Source organism: Anolis sagrei, chromosome 2 (genome assembly GCF_037176765.1).
Source record: "Anolis sagrei isolate rAnoSag1 chromosome 2, rAnoSag1.mat, whole genome shotgun sequence".
Lineage (NCBI taxonomy): Eukaryota > Metazoa > Chordata > Lepidosauria > Squamata > Dactyloidae > Anolis > Anolis sagrei.
Genome location: NC_090022.1, coordinates 175236654 through 175256495, shown reverse-complemented (window position 1 = coordinate 175256495; position 19842 = coordinate 175236654). Strand labels below are relative to the sequence as shown.

The 19842-nt window shown below is 43.9% G+C and overlaps 1 protein-coding gene across 1 annotated transcript in view; it reads left to right on the top strand.

Annotated features, from left to right (window-relative positions):
- Positions 1-9562: 9562 nt before the first annotated feature.
- Positions 9563-19842, top strand: part of PPP1R3F (protein phosphatase 1 regulatory subunit 3F) — a 46910-nt gene continuing 36630 nt past the window's right edge. The window contains exon 1 of the mRNA XM_060763226.2: positions 9563-10651. Coding sequence (XP_060619209.2) covers positions 9627-10651 — 1025 coding nt within the window. The 5' untranslated portion in view covers positions 9563-9626. The remainder of the gene's footprint in view (positions 10652-19842) is intronic.

The window sequence follows — 19842 nt, the reverse complement described above, 5'->3', positions numbered from 1 at the left end:
ATGGTGAGGAGTATTTGTTGTGGATGTTATAATTGCACTGATCAGAACTGTCCGAGGTGCTGAATTCTATCCCAAAATAGATTCAACACCTTGGGAAAATGTCTGGATTAAATAAGAAGAAGAGAAGGAGAAGGAGAAGGAGAAGGAAAAAAGAAGAAGAAGAAGAAGAAGAAGAAGAAGAAGAAGAAGAAGAAGAAGAGACGACAACGACTCTGGCACAAACCAGTCAAGGTGGTCCCAGTGGTGATTGGCACACTGGGTAAGGGGCCAAAAGACCTTGGCCTGTATTTAAACACAATCAGCGCTGACAAGATTACCACCTGCCAGCTACAAAAGACCACCTTACTGGGATCTGCATGCATTGTTTGCCAATACATCACACAGTCCTAGACACTTGGAAAGTGTCCGACATATGACCCAATACAACAGCCAGCAGAGTGTCTGCTGTGGACTCATCTTGTTGTGTTTCAAATAATAATAATAATAATAATAATAATAATAATAATAATAATAATATATTTATAACATGCCCTCTCTCCCCAAAAGTAACTCAGGGTAGTTTACAAAAAATTACAAAAATGGCAAACATTCAATACCCCACAAATATCGACAATCAAGGCAAAACAAAAAATAAAATAAACTCAATATAACTTATAAACAAAGCCAAGGGTTGAACTAAATAAGTGTATTAAATACAAGGAGTCAAATCAATTAAAACACAGTACATTAAAAACATCTAAAGACAGATTAGATTCAGGGAACCATAGAAAGAAAACCACTGGGTTGAAGACATGGGGTGAGATCACCCCATGGGAACATACCAAATAATAGTCACAGACACACACAAACATTTTTTGAGTCCCAGTTTCAGTATTTTCAATTTCCTTACATAATAGTTGTACCCTTCGTTTACTGGTAAGCAGCCTCCCCACAGTAAACAACATCCATCTATTTGTCTGCCTCCTTCACTTACTTGCCCATCCACTCATTCAGACACTCATCCATCTGCTGCCCATCCACCCACCCACCTACTTCACTCACATACTTACACATCCACCCGCCTAAAGACTCACTCGTTCACCCATGCATTCACTCACTCACTCATTCAGACAACCAACCATCCATTGCCTTGCCCATCCCTTCCTTCTTGTTGTTGTGGTTGGTTGTGGTGGATAGCAATGAAATGAGAACTTTTCATATGTTGGAGACCCACAGCAGATGTTTGGGATGCCAAGGAGGGAAAACCGCCTGAATTACATACTAATGGAAAAGGCTATGATGAAAATTACAAGTTAAGAATCCCTTATCTGAAATGCTTGGGATCAGAAATTTTTTTGGATTTCAAATTTATGGAGGTTTTTGAGTACTACTTTGCAGATATACGTATATACAACATGAGATAGGACAACATTTATTTATTTATTTATTTATTTATATACTGTATTTGTATACTGCCTTTCTCAGCCTTTCGGCGACTCAAGGCGGTTTACAGACAACAAGTAATATACATAATATCAAAATGCACATAAAAACATTAAATACAATATAAAACCACAAGAGAAATAATAAGCAACAGCCAGGAGACAGGTGTTTTTAAAGTCTTTTCCTCAGTCCCCTTTCTCCTCTTAGCTGGCTTGAGGGTGGGGGGCAGGGAGAGAGGCAGCAGGATTTCCTCCTTCTCCTCCTGAGGTGGCAGGCAGATGTAGTAAGCAGCAGCCAGGAGACAGGTGTTTTTAAAGTTTCTTCCTCAGTCCCCTTCCTCCTCTTAGCTGGCTTGGGAGGGGGAGAGTAGCAGCAGGATTTCCTCCTTCTCCTTCTGAGGTGGCAAGCAGATGTAGTAAGCAACAGCCAGGAGACAGGTGTTTTTAAAGTCTCTTCCTCAGTCCTCTTCCTTCTTTTAACTGGCTTGGGAGGTGGGGAGAAGCAGCAGGATTTCCTCCTTCTCCTTCTGAGGTGGCAGGCAGATGTAGTAAGCAACAGCCAGGAGACAGGTGTTTTTAAAGTCTCTTCCTCAGTCCCCTTCCTCCTCTTAGCTGGCTTGGAAGGGGGAGAGTAGCAGCAGGATTTTCTCCTTCTCCTTCTCCTTCTGAGGTGGCAAGCAGATGTAGTATTGTTGCTGGGGGGAGGGACTCCCAGCCGATGTGGTAAGCAACAGCCAGGGGACAGGTGTTTTTAAAGTCTCTTCCTCAGTCCCCTTCATCTTCTTAGCTGGCTTGGGGTGGGGGGGAGAAGCAGCAGGATTTCCTCCTTCTCCTTCTGAGGTGGCAAGCAGATGTAGTAAGCAACAGCCAGGAGACAGGTGTTTTTAAAGTCTCTTCCTCAGTCCCCTTCATCTTCTTAGCTGGCTTGGGAGGGGGAGAGTAGCAGCAGGATTTCCTCCTTCTCCTTCTGAGGTGGCAAGCAGATGTAGTAAGCAACAGCCAGGAGACAGGTGTTTTTAAAGTCTCTTCCTCAGTCTTCTTCCTTCTTTTAACTGGCTTGGGAGGTGGGGAGAAGCAGCAGGATTTCCTCCTTCTCCTTCTGAGGTGGCAGGCAGATGTAGTAAGCAACAGCCAGGAGACAGGTGTTTTTAAAGTCTCTTCCTCAGTCCCCTTCCTCCTCTTAGCTGGCTTGGAAGGGGGAGAGTAGCAGCAGGATTTTCTCCTTCTCCTTCTCCTTCTGAGGTGGCAAGCAGATGTAGTATTGTTGCTGGGGGGAGGGACTCCCAGCCGATGTGGTAAGCAACAGCCAGGGGACAGGTGTTTTTAAAGTCTCTTCCTCAGTCCCCTTCATCTTCTTAGCTGGCTTGGGGTGGGGGGGAGAAGCAGCAGGATTTCCTCCTTCTCCTCCTGAGGTGGCAGGCAGATGTAGTATTGTTGCTGGGGGGAGGGGCTCCTAGCCGATGACCCAGGAGACATGGTGGAAATCTGTCTTCCTGGCTCTTCCTCTTCACTCTGGCTTCAGAGTGTCAGTTGGTGGTGTATGTATGTATGTTTCGTGCATAGCTTGTATGCATGGACCAAAAGTAATTGACACACAATATTTTAATAACTTGTCCATGAAATCAAGTTTGTGCACACAGAAACATCAGAAAGCAAAGGTCTCAGATCCTCATTTTCGGAAACCGGATTTTGGAATTCCAGATAAGGGATGCTCGACCTGTTTGAGCATGATCGTCCAGGTTTGCTCAGTGTCACAAATGTTAAAGTGGACAGAGAAGGATCGAATGTACTTATTATTACAGAATGTGAAGACCACTGGGAAGTCTCTCTGGAGTTCAAAGGCAGAATGTAAAAACATACAAACGTAAGCAGAGCCATACTGCATCAGGCCAAAGATCTACCAACATTCTGTTCACATAGCAGCGAACTAGTTGCTTATGGAAGCACACAAGCGGGAAATACATTGCAGCTGTGCCCTGTCTCACATTCCCCAGGCAACCGATACAGAAAGGCATACTGCTTGTGACACTGGAGTAATATATAGCTCTCCTGCCTAGTAGTCACATTTGTCTCCAATGTTTCATGAATTTATCTAATCTAAGTTGGCAGATAGAGCTACACCTTGTAGCAATGAATTCCACAGTTCTACATAACGTGGTTTCACATGCTATATACTGGGCAAAGTACCTCCCCTTATCTGCTCTGGATCTCCTACAATTTAGCATCAGCGAAAGACGACAGATAGTTTTATAAGAATGATATAAGATTTTGCCTATTTTCTTGACACAATGCATTCCATTAATCTGAAGATGCTGATAGGGATCTACATGAATGTCAACCAGATTGGCAATCATGGAAGGTACCAAATAAAATAAATAAAGACTATGCTTTATTCAAATTTCAGAACTGGACAATGGCAGTCATGGGATACAGGTGAAATACGAGGAGATCTGGTATGTTACATGAGTCGCTGTCAGATCTTGCACATTAATATATGCACACACTGCATGTGCTAACATTGTGTATCTCTAGATGTAGATATGGAGGTACAACATGTATGTGTAAAAGCAGCAAATCCGCTTATTAACTATCTCATTGCTTGTAGCCAAAACCTCATCTGAAGATATTTCTTTGGCTTAATAGGCAGTTGTGAAGAACTTATTTATTAAAATATATACAGGCAGTCCACAAGTTAGGAAAAAGATATATATAAGTCAGAGCAGGTAATTTTTTTAAGTGTTGCGTCAGTCAAGTGTAGCATATTTGTTTATTTATTTACGACCTTTACAAAACATATATACATACAATATATTATAATATTAGCATAGAACAATATCAGTATTAATTATTACTATATTGTATTATACTATTCTATTGTAATATTATTAGTAATACTAGCTGTCCCCTGCCACGCGTTGCTGTGGATCAGGCTGTGTAGATGTTTTTTGAGTGTGTATATATTTGTGTGTATGTGTCTATATGTGTGCTTGTTTGTATATATGTGGTTTTAAGCATGCGTTGTAATGTATTTTTTGTGTTCTTGGCTTTTTAAGCCTCTTATGCTGTGTTTTTCAGTGTTTTATGAGTGATGGTCACTCGTTGGCCTGAGTGGTGTATTGTGTCCAAATTTGGTGTAAATTCATCCAGTGGTTTTTGACTGATGTTAATCCCACAAACAAACATTACATTTCTATTTATATAGATTACATGTAATATAAATATATAATTATAATATCATATTATTCGTAGTAGTATTATATTGCATTACATTATAATATTATAAATATTATAAGTATATACAATATATTATATTATATTATATTATATTATATTATATTATATTATATTATTAACATAGCACAGGAGACAAGATGGAACTGTTCCCGGCCCCTCTCTTTTCACTCTGGCCCAGAGCGGCAGTTGGTGTTGGAGGGAGGGGTCCCCAACTGATGACATGTCACAGGAGACAAGATGGAACTGTCCCCTGTCCCCTGGCATAGGGATGGGTTAACATTTCTATGTCTGTTTTGCTGTCTGTGCCCCTGTTCAGAAGATTCCACCTCACTTTCCGTGCCTATTATAATTGGATTTTGGAAAAAATAGTAAAGAGTAGAGACATCACACTGGCAACGAAGATCCACATAGTTAAAGCAATGGTATTCCCCGTAGTAACCAATGGATGTGAGAGCTGGACCACAGGGAAATCCAGATTAAATAAATTCTTTCAAAAGACACCAAAATCACACAGTTCAAAGATAATAAGCAAACAAAGAGCCATGAAGAGAAGCCATCGTCCAGAAGCAGTCCAAAGTCAAAGAAATCCCAATTGAAGTTTCCAAAGTCCAAAAGGCAGTGTCGTCAGAAACAGTCCGAAGTCAAGGAGAGGAGAAATCCGCACTTACGAGAATCCAAGCTGGTCAGTAAATGAAGAAAGTAGCAACCTGCAGATCCAGGACCCAAGCCCAACAAGAAAAGCGGCAGCGACAAGACCCAAGGCACGAAACCAACACTTTGCCTACTGCAAAGTTCTATCACTCCAGTGCCTTCATTTATCCTACAACTCATCATCCGATGATGAGCTGCCCTCCACCTCGTCCTCATCACTATCAGCTGTCTTAGCCTCTACAGCTGAACGTCAATGCCCATCCCTCCAACTCTTCCACCTTTTGTCAAGACTTAGGTCTACCCACAATTCCATGGTATCACCAGATTGCCAATCCCCACCACCAGAAAACCCCTCAAATGTGTCACTGGATGTTGGTTGAGTACACACATTCCAAATCTCCTGAATTCCTGAATCTCCAATCCGGTGGTTCTTATTCATCCCCACTACTCCCAGATCCATCATTTCCAGAAAAGCCCATAAAATCCTCTTCCTCAGTGGGAGCAGTAAGTATGTCCCGAATCTTCTTTCTCTGCCGCTCCTCGTCTGACTCCTGCTCTCGAGTAATCCTCTTAATGCCTCTATTCCAGTGGTTCTCAACCTGGGGTCCCCAGATGTTTTTGGCCTACAACTCCCAGAAATCCCAGCCAGTTTACCAGCTGTTAGGATTTCTAGGAGTTGAAGGCCAAAAACATCTAGGGACCCCAGGTTGAGAACCACTGCTCTATTCCCATCTGCATCTCCTTCCTCCTCCTCACTCATTTCACTCTCGGAGAAACCTTCAAAGGATTCTTCATCAGTAGGTGACATAAGTATCTCCCAAATTCTCTTCCTTTGCTGCTCCTCATCTAACACCTGGGCGCCTTGTTTCTTCCTCTACCACTCCTACTACCAGTTGAAGCGTTGCCAACAGACTCTACTACAACACAGTCCCTCAAACTGTTGGAGGGCTGGATTATAATTTGAAAAAAAAATGAATGAATTCCTATGCAAACTGCGCATATCTTATTTGCAGTGCAAAATAAACCCACTTAAGAACAATACAATAATTAAAATGAAGAAAAATTTTAACAAATGTAAACTTATTCATATTTCAATGGAAAGTGTGGGTCGGCTTTTGACTGATGAGATAGGGTTGTTGTTATTGTTGTGTGCTTTCAAGTCATTTCAGACTTAGGTTGACCTTGAGTGAGGGCCGCGTAAATGACCCTGGAGGGCCGTATCCAGCCCACGGGCCTTAGTTTAAGGACCCCTGATTTAAAGGAATGGAAAATTTGTTGGTCTCTTCAAACTGTAGGCACCTTTTGAAATACTTACTACTCTATTCTAAGGGCTCCTGTGACTGACAATCTCTTAGGCAAATTCAAAACTGTTACATGGCTATTGAGTCTTGGATATTTTTAGTAGTACACCAATATCAGTTTTTGAATGTATTTTCAACCATTTGTTCCAACAGGGAGAAAATTGTGTCCCTTGATTGTCCCTTAAACTACAATTTCAAGGTGTCCTTCCTTCCTTCCTTCTTTTTAAATCTCTGAATGTATTGCCTTTGGAATCAGTATGTTCTCTCCTTAGAATATGATGCCATTTTCTATAGATAGAACAGCTCCGCCATTCCAAATATGTTAGTGCTAGCAACTAGCTCTCTTCCTCGGGAATCCCGCCTTTATAATTTCTTATAAAAGGATCTCAGCATCATGTCTGGTTTTGTTCTTAATATATAATCAGGCATATTTGTGGATGCAGTTGAGGATCTAACCATGGCAATTATCTCCACTGCGGAAGCATGGCAGGCACTGCATCTAAACCATTTGCTCGGCATCCAAATAAACAAATAAGGAAACTCTTATTTGATTCTAAGTTTGCTTAGAGTCAATCAGTGGGAGGTTTTTTTTTTTTTTTTTTAGATAACCAAGTAGGCTTCTAGTCTCAATATTGTGATCATGCAATGGGATTTTGGCCTGCATCAATAGGAGCATAGTGTGTAGCTCTAGGGAAGTAATGCCACCCCTCTATTCCACTTTGGTTAGACCACACCTGGAATATTGTGTCCAATTCTGGGCACCACAATTCAAGAGAGATATTGAGAAGCTGGAATGTGTCCAGAGGAGGGCAACTAAAATGATCAAGGGTCTGGAGAACAAGCCCTATGAGGAGCGGCTGAAAGAGCTGGGAATGTTTAGCCTGAAGAAGAGAAGGCTGAGAGGAGACATGATAGCCAGGTATAAATATGTGAGAGGAAGTCATAGGGAGGAGGGAGCAAGCTTGTTTTCTGCTTCCCTGGAGACTAGGACAAGGAACAATGGCTTCAAACTACAAGAAAGGAGATTCCATCTGATCATTACGAAGAACTTCCTGACTGTGAGAGCCGTTCAGAAGTGGAACTCTCTGCCCCGGACAGGGGTGGCTCAACCCATTACGCAAAGTAAGCATTTGCAGTATAGTTGATTTTGCCCAGGGGCGCTCTTGAGGCGCTCTTGGGGGAAAATAGACCTTGACATATGCGAGTTGTAGTTACTGGGATGTATAGTTCACCTAAAATCAAAGAGCATTCTGAACTCCACCAATGATGGAATTGAACCAAATATGGCACACAGAACTCTCACAATGAACAGAAAATATATATCAGTGATTGGTTGCAGGGGGAGGGGGCAAAATACAGTTTGCTTACCGTTGAAAATTACCTAGGGCCACCTCTGGCCCCGGAGTGTGGTGGAGGCTCCTTCTTTGGAGGCTTTTAAACAAAGGCTGGATGGCCATCTGTCAGGGGTGCTTTGAATGCAATTTTCCTGCTTCTTGGCAGGGGGTTGGACTGGATGGCCCATCAGGTCTCTTCCAACTCTAGGATTCTATACTAGCCATCCCCAGCCACATGTTGCTGTGGCCCAGTCTGTGTAAATGTGTTTCGTGTGTTTATATGTGTATATGTGTGTGTGTATTTGTGTATATATGTGTGTTTGTGTGTATATGTGTGTGTGTGTGGTTTTGCACATGTGCTGTAGAATCTTTTCTCATTTTTTGGCATTTTAAGTACCTTCTGCTATGTTTTTCAGTGTTTATATGAGTGATGGTCATTCGTTGGTGTCTTGTGTCTAAATTTGGTGTCAATTCATCCAGTGGTTTTTAAGTTATGTTAATCCCACAAACAAACATTACATTGGGTTGTCTGACATGGTGGTTGTGAGAGTGGTCCAGCATTTCTGTGTTCTCAAATATAGGGACCACCAAACGCAGCATTGCCCAAACACGAATCAAGGAACATGAAAGGCACTGCGGACTACTTCAACCAGAGAAGTCAGGCATAGCAGAGCACCTGATGAACCAATCTGGACACAGCATATTATTCGAGAACACAAAAATGCTGGACCACTCTCACAACCACCATGTCAGACTACACAGAGAAGCCATTGAAATCCACAAGCATATAGACAATTTCAACAGAAAGGAGGAAATCATGAAAATGAACAAAATCTGCCTACCAGTATTAAAAAAAACTCTAAAATTACAACAGCAAAACAACAGAGAGGAAACAAACAAGGATGTCTAATCACCTCTCAACAAAAGGCACAGTCAGGCCATTATATGCTAATCAAGGTGGTCAGCTGAAACATTCACATCTAGCTCCAGCAGACAAGAGTCCTTTGTCCCACCCTGTTCATTCCACAGATATATAAACCCTTTTTCCTAGTTCCAACAGAGCTCACTACCTCTGAGGATGCTTGCCATAGATGCAGGCCAAACGTCAGGAGAGAATGCCTCTAGAACATGGCCATATAGCCCGAAAAAACCTACAACAACCCAGTGATTCTGGCCATGAAAGCCTTCGACAATACATTAAACATTACATTTTTATTTATATAGATAGAGCTGTGTGCAAGGGCCCTCAGATAACCCAGTTCAAAACAGATATTGTGGGGTTTTCTGCCCAGATATTCTGGGATATAGGGCTGTGTGGAAGGGCCCAAAAGCTGCCCCTGCCTTCCAAGATGGGCTTTTCTGTGGAGAGGAGGAGGAGGAGAGGAGGGGACCCGGTGGCTAAGCGTGGAAGAGGAATGTGTCTGCGTGGGCAGCCTTGTGTGGGGTTGGTGCTGGCCCAGCCCTTTCCTTGGAGCCATTGATGCTTCCATTGCCTCCTGGAGGGTGAAGGCCTGCTTGGCTTTGGGTGCTACTGCTGCTGCTGCTTCGGCGAGGCTGGCTCCTCCTCCTTGGCCGGGATAGCTCCGCCCCCTCCCTCTCCCCCTCCCTCCAGCCGCTCCGGCAAGAGCAGCAGCAGCAGCAGCAGGAGCAGCTGGCCGGCTGTCCTCCCTCCTTCTGGGCCCGCCATGGCTGGAGCGGGGGCTGCCGCCTCCTGCTCCCCGCCGCCACCAGTGCCTCCCATGCCCCTGACCAGGGAGGCGGCCCAGGAGGAGGAAGAGGAGGAGGAAGAGGAGGAGGAGGAAGACCCCCCACCCGGGGCCCTGGTGCCACGCTCCTCCCCGGTGCCCAGGCCTGGGGGCAGCAGCTCCTCCTCTGAGGAAGAAGAAGGAGGAGGAGGAGGAGGAGGAGGGGAAGGAGAAGAGCACCCTCAGCATCCTTGCTTGGCCAGGCCCCTTTCCCAGCAGCCCCCAGGCCTCCCTGGACCACTCTCCCCTCAGGATGGGCCAGACCCGCCCTCCCAGGATGCCCTTCCCGCCAACCAGCCCTTGCCACACACCCCCGGCCGGCACGTGCTCTTTGCCGACGCCTTGGGCCTGCCCTTGGCCCGCTGTCGCCGCTACCAACCTTGGCCGCCTCCTTCACCCGATTCACCCCCCGAAGTGGTGCCCCCTGACCAAGCACCCCTCTCCACAGCTGCCCCCTACCTCTTACCCGCTTTTGTGTTGCAGCCGGCCGGGCAAGGTGAGCCAGAGCGGCTGGAGCGTCTTCAGGAGACCAAGGTTGAACTAGAAGAGGTCCTGCCCCCAGATCCCGGGGAGCCCCGAGTGCTGCGGGGCACCGTGCGGGTACTCAACATCTCTTACCACAAAGCGGTGCACCTTCGGGCCAGCCGGGACCGCTGGCAGAGTCACCGGGACTACCCGGCGCTCTACATCCAAGGGGGCTCTCCGGACGGGGGGTTGACCGACCGCTTTGCTTTCCGCCTGGACTTTGGGGACGAGGAGGAAGAGGAGGACGATGAAGACGGGGCCCGCCTCGATTTTGTGGTGCGGTACCAAACCGACGAAGGGGTCTACTGGGCCAACAACCAGGGCAGGAATTACAGCGTGTTCCTGAAGGGCACGGCGCCTTCCCAGTGTCTGCCCAAGAGATCGGGCAAAGACGTGGAATCACGCCAGCTCAAGAGCTGCATGAGGCCAGTCAAGACCAGGTAACGCTTCCCATCCAGTGCCCTGCCTACCTCAGGCTGCAAATGACGCATCTGTGAGCACTGTCTCGCTCAGGACTCTGCTCCATGCCTCCCTAACCAACCCAGTCCGTACCACACGCCTCTCCAAAAGGAGAAGATGTGTGTCCAAGATGCCCCGTCCCTTCTCCATGTGCCTTGATCACTAAGGGCCCTTCCACACCACCGTATAACTCGGAATATCTGTGCTGGTCAATGACCGAAAGAAATGATTTGATTTGATTTGAACTTGGAATATCAAGGCAGATAATCCACAATATCGGCTTTGAACTGGGTTATCTGAGTCTACATATAACCCAGTTCAGTGTGGATTTTATACAGCTGTGTGAAAGGGGCCTTAATCTCTGCCCTTGCTCAGGAGGGGACGTAGGCCTAAATCCCATTGGTACTCTCGGCTGGTGTTGGCCCATTGAATCAGCTGTCTGAATGTTGTGTCAATGGGCCTGCACCAGGTGGAACTCCCAATTAGACACAGGCTCTTCTGATAAGCAGTCTTGGCTCTCCCTTAGCTGCCAAATTACAGTCTCCTTTCTGAAAAACAAGAATTTTCCTCGGGTGAGAGAGAACAGCTATAGGTTTCTCCTAACAGGGAACAGAGAAAGCGTGTCTTGTTACGTTTGAGTGTTCAGATGGGCTTGGCCTTGCTTGTAGTGCAAAACGGGCATCTCAAAGTGGGAGGGCGGATCGCTGTCAGAGAAGATATGAGCTCTTTTCTTCTTTTTTTTAGAGGCAGATATCTTCTCTCAATGCCTTAGAGCAGTGGTTCCCAACCTTAGGTCCTCCAGGTGTTTTGGACTTCAGTTCCAACAATTCCTAACAGCTGGTAAGATGGTTGAGAGGACCAAAGTGGGAACCACTGCCTTAGGGCATCTAGGACACAACATCAAAAGCACTTATTTATTGTATTGTCGAAGGCTTTCATGGCCGGGATCACTGGGTTGTTGTAGGTTTTTCCGGGCTATATGGCCATGTTCTGGAAGCAATTTTTCTCCTGACGTTTTGCCTGCATCTATGGCAAGCATCCTCAGAGGTAGTGAGGTCTGTTGGAAGGTATCCTCAGAGGTAGTGAGGTCTGTTATTATTTATTTATTTAAAACACTAGCTGTCCCCTGCCACGCGTTGCTGTGGCCCACATGGGGGTTCTGTCTGGGAGGTTTGGCCCAATTCTATTGTTGGTAGGCTTCAGAATGCTCTGTGATTGTAGGTGAACTATAAATCCCAGCAACTACAACTCCCAAATGTCAAAATTCTATTTTCCCCAAACTCCACCAGTGTTCATATTTGGTCATATTGAGTATTCATGTAGAGTTTGGTCTAGATCCATCATTGTTTGAGTCCACAGTGATCTCTGGATGTAGGTGAACTACAACTCCAAAACAAAAGAACACAGCCCACCAAACCCTTCCAGTATTTTCTGTTGGTCATGGGACTTCTGTGTGTCAAGTTTGGTTCAATTCCATCGTTGGTGGAGTTCAGAATGCTCTTTGATTGTAGGTGAACTATAAATCCCAGCAACTACAACTCCCAAATGATTAAATCATATTTTTTTTTGAGTGAAGGACATACATTGGGTTGTTAGGTGTCTTGTGACCAAAATTGGTGTCAATTCGTCCAGTGGTTTTTGAGTTCTGTGACTACCAGAAACGAACATTACATTTTTATTTATATAGATTTATATTCCACCCTTCTCACCCCGAAGGGGAACCAGGGCGGAGCACAGCATATACACGGCAAACATTCAATACCGGGACACAAATTCACATACACATACATAAATATTTTTTAAAAATCAAAATATTAAAATACACCATTAAAAACCGACCTAGTCATCCACGTCCAATCATAGGCCTGGTCATCGTTCCTATTGCCTCTTTATTGCCCTGTCCTGAAAGCTTGGTCCCACAGCCCAGTTTTTACCATCCTTCTAAAGGACAGGAGGGAGGGGGCCGACCTGATCTCACCAGGAAGGGAGCTCCATAGCTGGGGAGCAATCACCGAGAAGGCCCTGTCTCTCGTCCCCACCAATCTTGCCGGAGCCCCCGGTGGCACAGTGGATTAAACCCCTGTGCTGGCAGTACTAAAGACGAACAGGTCACATGTTCGAACCTGGGGAGAGGTGGATGAGCTCCCTCTATCAGTTCCAGCTCTCCATGTAGGGACATGAGAGAAGCCTCCCATAAGGATGGCAAAGCATCAAAACATCCGGGCGTCCCCTGGGCAACGTCCTTGCAGATGGCCAATTCTCTCACACGAGAAGCGACTTTCAGTTTCTCAAGTCGCTTCTGACACGACCAAAAAAAACCCAATTGTGCCTGTGATAATGGCGGGACGGAAAGCAGGGCCTCCCCGGAGGATCTTAATCTCCGCGATGGTACATTTTATTTATTATTTATTTCAAAGTTTTATATACCGAGCTTCTCACCTCATAGAGGGACTCAGCCTGGTTTCCAACCATAAAAACACATACAATCGGTAAAATATCAAAATACACATTATAATAAAACATTTAAAAAGCACATATATTTAAAACTACAGTGGTCAGTCATCATACTAAAATGGAATATACACCGTCTTCCATCCAGATCATTGTCTCATTCTTCGAAAACCTGTCTCCATAACCACGACTTCACCTGTTTCCTGAATGTCAGGATTGTTGGGGCGGTTCTAACCTCTGGCAGAAGAGAGTTCCAGAGTCGCGGGGCCACCACCGAGAAGGCCCTGTCCCTCGTCCCCACCAGCTGCGCGTGTGAGGCTGGTGGGACCGAGAGCAGGGCCCCTCCAGACAATCTTAGTAATCTTGACGGTTCGTAGGGGAGAATACGTTCGGAGAGGTAAACCGGGCCGGAGCTTGTTGTGTAGGCCAATTTAAGACAAAACTAACATTTTAGCTCAGGAATGGGGAACTTGTGCCCCTCAAGATGTTAAGGACTTGGGTATGTCAAAAAATACCAGACCACTTGGCAAGCGAGAAGGAATTACATGAGGTCTAGAACATTTGGAAGGCCAAGGATTCCTCGTCTTCAGCTAATGGTGGCTTTTGCCCAAATTATAGAAAAGAATAATCTTTTCATGAGACAAACACAGTTTCTGCACATACAGATCAGGCATAGATGTTGTGCAGCCTTCTTTAAATGTCTGTACAGCTTGGAAACCTGCTGGCCTGCGTTTCTCGCGACTGAGCTCCCACTTAAGTGGTAAACCTGAGTCTGGATTTGACCACTACACTGTCAAGGTGGAAGCTTATCTGAGCTGCTGCTTCCTCACTATTTATTTCCTACCCACATTTTGTGCATTTGGCCATACCTCTAAATCTGTCTGAGGCACTAGGCCTCACCTTCTTCCTTTCCTTTTGTTTATTTGATGGGTTTATATCTCAGCTTTCTCCTAATACCAGGAATCTGGGTTGCTCACGACAAGAATCAAAACAAGCAGCTCAAAAGATATAATGTTAAAAGATAATTAGAAGAAGTGATTTTTTTATTATCCTATAGAATGGACACTGGCTGAAAGCAACCATGAGAAAGGCCCTAACCAAATTTGGAGATACTGTAAAGGGGGAGTAAAGGGACAATTATTTGGATGATTAGCATTTTTTTTCTCACCGTAGGAAGGATAGTGTTTGAATGTTGCTATAGAAAATATCAATATCTGTACAGCAGGTAAATTTGTGATGTAAACTGTAGTCTTTAGTGTTTATGGGAAAGCAAGCCTGCATGTACCAAGTCAGGGAGCCAAAACAAGTGCTATCTCATTTTCTTAAGCACTGTGATAAAATGGACCATGACATAGGGCCCTTTCACACAGCCCTCGTATGTCCCATAATTTCAAGGCAGAAAATCCCACCTTATCTGAGTGTGGACTCAGATAACCCAGTTCAAAGCAGATAATGTGGATTTTCTGCCTTGATATTCTGGGATATAGGGCTGTGTGGAAGGGCCCATAGCAACAACCACAAATACTGTAGTGATTTATAAACAGACTAGGTTTTCTCGATGTTCAGTGACAGGCCGAGCTTCTCGTATGCTTCTGCGAAGGTGTTGAGAGTGGCTTGTAGGTCTACTTCTGAATGTGCACAGACAACGTTGTCATCAGCATATTGGTTGCTGTGGCCCAGTCTGTGTATATATGTTTTGTGTGCCTATATATGTGTATTTGCGTATATATATGTGGTTATGCACATGCATTGCAGTGTATTTTTTATCTTTTGGCAATTTAAGTCGCCTCTGCTGTGTTTTTAGTGTTTTTATTAGTGATGGTCACTTGTTGGCCTGATATGTGTATTGTGTCCAAATTTGGTGTCAGTTTGGCCAGTGGTTTTTGAATTGTGTTAATCCCACAAACAAACATTACTTTTTTATTTATATACACTAGCCGTCCCCTGCCACGCGTTGCTGTGACCCTCATGGGGGTTCTGTGTGGGAGGTTTGGGCCAATTCTATCGTTGGTGGGGTTCAGAATGCTCTGTGATTATAGGTAAACTATAAATCCCAGCAACTACAACTCTCAAATGTCAAGGTTCTATTTTCCCCAAACTCTACCAGTGTTCACATTTGGGCATATTGAGTATTCATGTAGAGTTTGGTACAGATCCATCATTGAGTCCACAGGGATCTCTGGATGTATGTGAACTACAACCCCAAAATCGAAGGACACCCTTCCAGTATTTTCTGTTGGTCATGGAAGAACTGTGTGCCAAGTTTGGTTCAATTCCATCGTTAGTGGGGTTCAGAATGCTCTCTGATTGTAGGGGAACTATATATCCCAGAAACTACCACTCCCAAATGTCAAGATTCTATTTTCCCCAAACTCCACCAGTGTTCACATTTGGGCATATTGAGTATTCGTGTAGAGTTTGGTCCAGATCCATCATTGTTTGAGTCCACAGTGATCTCTGGATGTAAGTGAACTACAACTCTAAAACCAAAAGACATCCTTCCAGTATTTTCTGTTGGTCATGGGAGAACTGTGTGCCAAGTTTGGTTCAATTCCATCGTTGATGAGGTTCAGAATGCTCTTTGATTGTAGGTGAACTATAAATCCCTGCAACTACAACTCCCAAATGACCAAATCATTTTTTTTTTAGTGAAGGACATACATTGGGTTGTTAGGTGTCTTGTGTCCAAATTTGGTGTCAATTCATCCAATGGTTTTTTGAGTTATGTTAATCCCACAAACGAACATTACATTTTGATTTTTATAGACTAGCCATGCCCTGCCACGCGTTGTTGTGGCCCAGTCTATGTATATGTGTTTTGTGTGTGTGTATATTTGTGTATATGTTTATATATGTGTTTGTGTATATATATGTGGCTTTGCGCAAGTGTTGTAATGTAATTTTTGTTTTTGGCTTTTTAAGTCCCTTCGACTGTGTTTTCTGTGTTTTTTATGAGTGATGGCCACTCATTGCTCTGATAGGTGTGTTGTGTCCAAATTTGGAGTCAATTCGCCCAGTGGTTTTTGAATTGTGTTAATCCCACAAACAAACATTACTTTTTTATTTATATAAATTTTAGGAAATATCCCACTTTTGTGCACACACACCCCAAAGAAAGTTTTTTTCTTGGAATTACTATTCAAAATTGGCTCACTTTAAAAAATAAAGAACCCAGAAGAAAAACATAATCAAATACTTGGTTTTGTATGTGTGTTCAACCTTGTGTTTTCTTGAGTAACAGTGGTGATCAAATGCCTTTTTAACCATGTTGGATTGGACCGACATCCCACTCTTTTTAGAGTTTCTACACTTTTAATTAAATATTTTATTTTATTTTATTGCAAAAAAATAAAAAATAAAAAACTTCTGGCCTTTTCTTTGGCTGCTTGTTGATTTTAGCTGAGCCCTGCTTCATGGGAATAGAGACTAATGTGAGATAATTCAGGGATGCTGCTCAAGTGGCAATTAAGAAGCTATTCATCAGTGATTCCCTCAGTCCTGGTAAACAGTAACCACAGTATGGAAGTGGCAGACAGCCAATTCTCCAAGTGGTTGGCAAGACACTCCCCTTAGAGGCAGTGAGTCATTACCATTGGAGCAGTGGTTCCCAATCTTTGGCCCTCCGGATCTATTGCGTTTCAACTCCCAGAATTCTTGAACATTGGCTTAGTAGCTGAGACACCTGGAAACAAAATCCAAAAACATCTTGAGGATCAAAGCCTGGGGACCACTGCATTACAATGACCAAGCCAGTTGTTTGACTCAGCTGCGCCCGTACCTTGGGAAGTCTGACTTGGCCACGGTGGTCCATGCTTTGGTTACATCCCGTTTAGATTACTGCAACGCTCTCTATGTGGGGCTGCCTCTGAAGACTGCCCGGAAGCTGCAGCTAGTCCAATGCTCGGCAGCCAGATTTCTAACGGGTGCTGGGTACAGGGAGCATACAACCCCTCTGTTACGCCAGCTCCACTGGCTGCCGATTAGCTTCCGAGCCCAATTCAAAGTGCTGGTTTTGACCTACAAAGCCCTAAACGACTCTGGCCCTGTTTACCTGTCCGAATGGATTCTCCCCTACGAACCATCAAGGTCTTTAAGACCTTCTGGGGAGGGGCTGCTCTCGATCCCACCACTGTCACAATCGCGGTTGGTGGGGACGAGAGACAGGGCCTTCTCGATGGTGGCTCCCCGGCTTTGGAACTCCCTCCCACAGGAGATTAGAACTGCCCCCTCCCTCCTGACGTTCAGGAAGCTAACAAAGACTTGGTTATGGAATCCGGCCTTTGATAACTGAGTCAACTTTGATCCACATGGAAGGAGAATGAATAACTGTGAATTATGACCAGGAATGCTTTGACGACGTGGCTATATAAGTGTGATGATGACGATGTTGTATTGTAATATGTTTTTAATTGTGTAATGATGATGCATTGTGTGGTTTGTATTTTTGTATATGAACACATGTTGTGAACCGGATCTGAGTCCCTCTTGTAGGTGAGAAGATCGGTATAGAAAAACTTTTAAATAAATAAACTACCCTTCACCAGTTTAGTGTAGTTTCCTAGAAATACTTTTGCATCCAAAGCCTGTAGACAGATGCCCAACTACTGAGGCTGAAGGAATGGAAGACCAAAACTTTTGGAGGGCATGACATTGGGATATTATTATGAGTAGATCTCTGCTTATAATCAAGTCAAGAAAAACAGAGGTGGATTTTATTATCTCACTAGCGGTCCCCTGCCACGCGTTGCTGTGGCCCAGTCTGGTGATCTGGAAAATAAAATAATGAGAAAGTGTTGGTTTCTAATCTATGTAATTTATTTATGCTTGTGGGTAAACAGTATTTCTTGCTGTTTCTTTGTCAGTGTTGATGTGGAGAGTGTCTGGTTTGCCTACTCTGGAACATGCGACATATAATTGTCCATCTTTAGGGGTCCCTTTCAAATCTATGGTACAATATCTGTGTGTATGTGAATCATATCTATCTATCTATGGCTGGATGGCTCTTTGTCAGGAGGGCTTTGATTACATTTTCTTGCCCTGGTGAAGAGAGTTGGACTGGGTGGCCTTAAGTATTTTCTGTTGGTCATGGGGATTCTGTGTGGGAAATTTGCCCCAATTCTGTCATTTGTGGGATTCAGAATGCTCTTTGATTGTAGGTGAACTATAAATCCCAGTAACTACAAATCCCAAATGTCAAGGTCTATTTTCCCCAAACTCCATCTTTGTTCATATTTGGGCATATGGAATATTTGTGCCAAGTTTGGTCCAGATCCATCATTGTTTGAGTCCACAGTACTCTATGGATGTAGGTGAACTACATCTCAAACTCAAGGTCAGTGCCCACCAAACCCTGCTAATGTTTTCTGCTGGTCATGGGAGTCCAGTATGCCACGTTTGGTTCAATTCCATCATTGGTGGAGTTCAGAATGCTCTTTGATTGTAGGTGAGCTATAAATTCCAGCAACTACAACTCCCAAATGACAAAATCAAAAAAAAAATTGAGTGAAGGACATACATTGGGTTGTTAGGTGTACGCTGTCCAAATTTGGTGTCAATTCGTCCAGTGGTTTTTGAGTTCTGTTAATCCCACAAACGAACATTTCATTTTTTATATAGAAGGGGGGCATAAAGAAGAAATGCAAAACTATGAGAGATTTGGATAGGAATGAGAAAAAGTTCCTGAGGCCTGAGTAGCTTGAATCATCTTCCCACTATAATATAAATTTAAATTTTCTTCCCATTGGATAAAACGTATGGAATCCAATAATTTTTTAATCTATTGTACTTGCTCTGGGTGATGTCAGGAGTGACTCTTCATAGAATCATAGAATCATAGAGTTGGAAGAGACCTCATGGGCCATCCAGTCCAACCCCATCCAGTCCAACCCCATTCTGCCAAGAAGCAGGAAAGTTGCATTCAAAGCACCCTCGACAATGTTCTATGTTCTTTGTTCTATGTTTTCTCCCATATTTTTTTCATCTTATGTGTTTATGTTTGGGAATATGTTTCCCCATTATGTTGCTGAGTTTTAGACATGGACAGGCCTATGATAAAATATTAGTCTGGATTGCCCCAGCTAACTTGGGCCTCATCTACACTGCCATATAAAATCCAGATTATGAACTGGATTATATGGTAATGTAGACTCATATAATCCAGTTCAAAGAAGATAATCTGGATTTTATATAGCAGTGTAGATGGGGCCTTACTGTTTACATTTGGGTCTTTTTCGAATGAACAGACCAATCTGATTGGCCTCCCTTGTGGGACTACCAGGAAAACAAGAGTGTGTGAGGGTTTTCTTTGTACAATATGTTCCTGGCTATTCTAGAAATTGTATTCTTATCTTTTTGCATCCTTACCAGTTTCTGCCCAATTTTGGTCCTCCTGTCTTTCAAATTATATAGCTTTTTTTGGGTGTACTTCTTTCCTCCCTTGGATGCTACACTTTGTTTCTCTGTTTGGTGCTATTCTGGCCTCATCCCATATTCAGGGTTGTGTGTACTCAATAAAGGTATCCAAAACAACATTTCAGCAATCCTAATGCTGTGTAAAAGGGGTTTGGAGTGGACTGTATACATTCTGTAAAGTATGTATACAGTTTGTTTGTTTTTTAATTAGGTCACCCTGAAAGGTACAAACATGCATGCAAGCTTTTAAGATCTTGAAATCTGTCCATCAAGCAAAATGTTACAAAAGGTAATTATTGGTAAGGGAAAA